This window comes from Electrophorus electricus, chromosome 8 (genome assembly GCF_013358815.1).
Source record: "Electrophorus electricus isolate fEleEle1 chromosome 8, fEleEle1.pri, whole genome shotgun sequence".
Classification (NCBI taxonomy): domain Eukaryota; kingdom Metazoa; phylum Chordata; class Actinopteri; order Gymnotiformes; family Gymnotidae; genus Electrophorus; species Electrophorus electricus.
The window spans coordinates 1,728,366-1,730,913 of NC_049542.1; the positions used below are offsets into that span (position 1 = coordinate 1,728,366).

The following is a 2,548-nucleotide window of genomic DNA, read 5'->3' on the forward strand; positions in this document are numbered from 1 at the left end:
TCCCAGTCTAGTCCCTCCTTCTAATCACGGATAGGTCAGCAACAAGGTCGCTTAATCCTAGCAGCCATCTGGTTGCTCACCTTGGTGAGAGACAGGCCATGCCAGCAAGAAAACTGGCATGAAACTCGAAAAGAGTTCTGGGAAGTAGAGTATTTAACACTCAGTACAACAATAATAAACAAATACAGAATAAACAATTTGTCTACACACATATATATATATATATATATATATATATATATATATATATATATATATATATATATATATAAAAAACAGCAAGATGTACTACTCAACTGGTCTGCCTAACCATAACCCTAACTAACCCTAACCTTAATCCTAACCTAACCCTACTCAACTGGTCTGCCTATATGAGCTGAATCACACATGTGAAAATGGCATTATGGTGTTCTCTTACATCTATTGCACGTGATTTAACTATTATTCAGCTGAGGGACATGATCTTGAAAAAAATTAAAAGTGAATAATGCACTGAGGAGGACAGCCTCCCTGCTCGACCACAATTTGGATATTACTCTGAATTGTCTTGTCTTTTGAGACAATTATATCACATGTACCAGGTGGGTGTGAGCAGATTCTACTTCATATAAAGGTCAGAGCCTTATGCTCAGTCCCATAGTTCCTTCCTGTGAAGCTCAACTGTTACAATTGAAATTGCTGCATATCAGGAATCTGGCTCATTTATTTGAGGACATTTTAATGTTGGATTCAAGAATCTGATGGAGGTTAACCAAAGCGATCGCTGCCTGCAGTTTTCCTGTCCACAGAGATCTGTGTCTCCTTTCTATGTGTTGCTTTATTTGTGTGTAGCAGCTGTAGTTCTGCTAACAGTATGCGGGAATCTACTCATCATCATCTCTGTGTGTCACTTCAAGCAGCTCCACACACCAACTAACATGCTCATCCTCTCTCTGGCTATGTCCGACTTTCTGGTTGGACTATTTGTAATGCCGTTCCGTTTAAGTCGGATGATTGAATCCTGCTGGATTTTTGGAATATCTGTCTGTCTGTTTTATTACTTGATCTGCTTTTATGCCACAAGCATATCAATATATAATGTTGCTTTTATCGCCATTGATCGCTATTTTGCCATCTCTAACCCTTTTCTCTACATAGAAAAAGTATCTGTAAGTAAAATGTGCATTGTGATTTTGTCTATGTGGATTTTCTTAATGTCCTATAACTCTGTACTGCTTTACTTTAATGGAAACTCCAGCGGTCTCATAATGTGTCCTGAGCAGTGCCTCATTGCCTTATATGAGATTTGCTCTCTGGTTGATCTTGTATTTGTTTTTGTTGTTCCGTTTTCTGCTATAATCTTATTTTATGCTTTGGTTTTTGTTATTGCCAGGAAACACGCCACTGCTATTAGAGAGATTAATGTTCAGAGTAAAGGCTCGAAGAGCATGTCAGACTCAATGAAATCTGAGAGAAAAGCAGCAAAGGTTCTTGGCATTTTAGTGTCTGTGTTTGTAGCCTGTTTACTTCCATACTTTGTTTATGCTACAATGAGTAATGCTGTAGAATCACAGTCATTTCATAATTTTGTAATCCTTTTATATCTCAATTCTACTTTTAATCCATTGATTTATGCTTTGTTTTACCCATGGTTTAGAAGGTGTATTAAAATAATTTTTACTCTTCAGATATTGAGACCTGAATCCGCATTGATAAATGTGCATTAATGAATTAAATGGCATTATGTGTCTTTAGAAGCACTTGCAGAACCTGTTTTCAGCAGATCAGGAGTGACTTTCCCAAAAGTGTCATCACACTTAAGTTTTAATATTATTCATTAAAACATGAGCACTTATGAATGCCTTTTATACATAATGCATAAACTGTATAGATAACTGTATATTTATACATAAATTGTAATTTAGCAAGCCAGCCAACCCAGTTGTTAATCATTAAACTAAGGAGGAATCCATGGGACTATCATGTGATATGTGATGGTGCAGAAAGTTTAAGATTCAGCTGAAAATAACAAGTTCATCAAGATCAAAATGTTTAAAAAGTCTAATCACTCCTTGTATTCAATAAGTGTAGTCAATAATATAATATCATAACATGGGTTTATCCTCTATGAACAGTTTTAGGAATGTTTGCACTGCAGGTACTGATAGTGTTCTAACAAGGTCAAGCTTAAGTTTATTTATTTAGTTGTAGAAATGTGTGGGTCCAAATCCCTAATCAGCAAGCCAAGGGCAACAGAGGCAAAAAGAAAACTCGAGAGGCAGGGATAAGGAAGAAACCTTGGGAGGACCAAGATTTAAGAGGGAACCCATCCTCCATTTGGTGGCCCAGTTAGTAACCAGTCCATTCTTTATTACATTATATTTAGTCTGAGTAGCCAATTCAGTGTACATGTGGAGCCTCCATTACTCTAGTGGGTCTAGGGTGGGTGAGCTGTTTACTCCAGTGGGTGTAGGGTGGGTAGGCTGTTTCTGAGATGGTGGCATGGATGTGTCAGCTGGCAGAATATTTTCCACGTTTTGTTACCGATGCGCATGACTAGTCCACTGTT

The 2,548-nt window shown here is 37.4% G+C and overlaps 1 protein-coding gene across 1 annotated transcript; it reads left to right on the forward strand.

Annotated features, from left to right (window-relative positions):
- The first annotated feature begins 572 nt into the window (after nt 1–572).
- LOC118241837 (trace amine-associated receptor 13c-like) lies at nt 573–1,706 on the forward strand. The gene is made up of 2 exons (XM_035529146.1): nt 573–581; nt 735–1,706. Exons 1-2 carry the CDS (start codon nt 573–575, stop codon nt 1,704–1,706), a joined length of 981 nt encoding a protein of 326 aa, XP_035385039.1.
- Nucleotides 1,707–2,548: the final 842 nt, after the last annotated feature.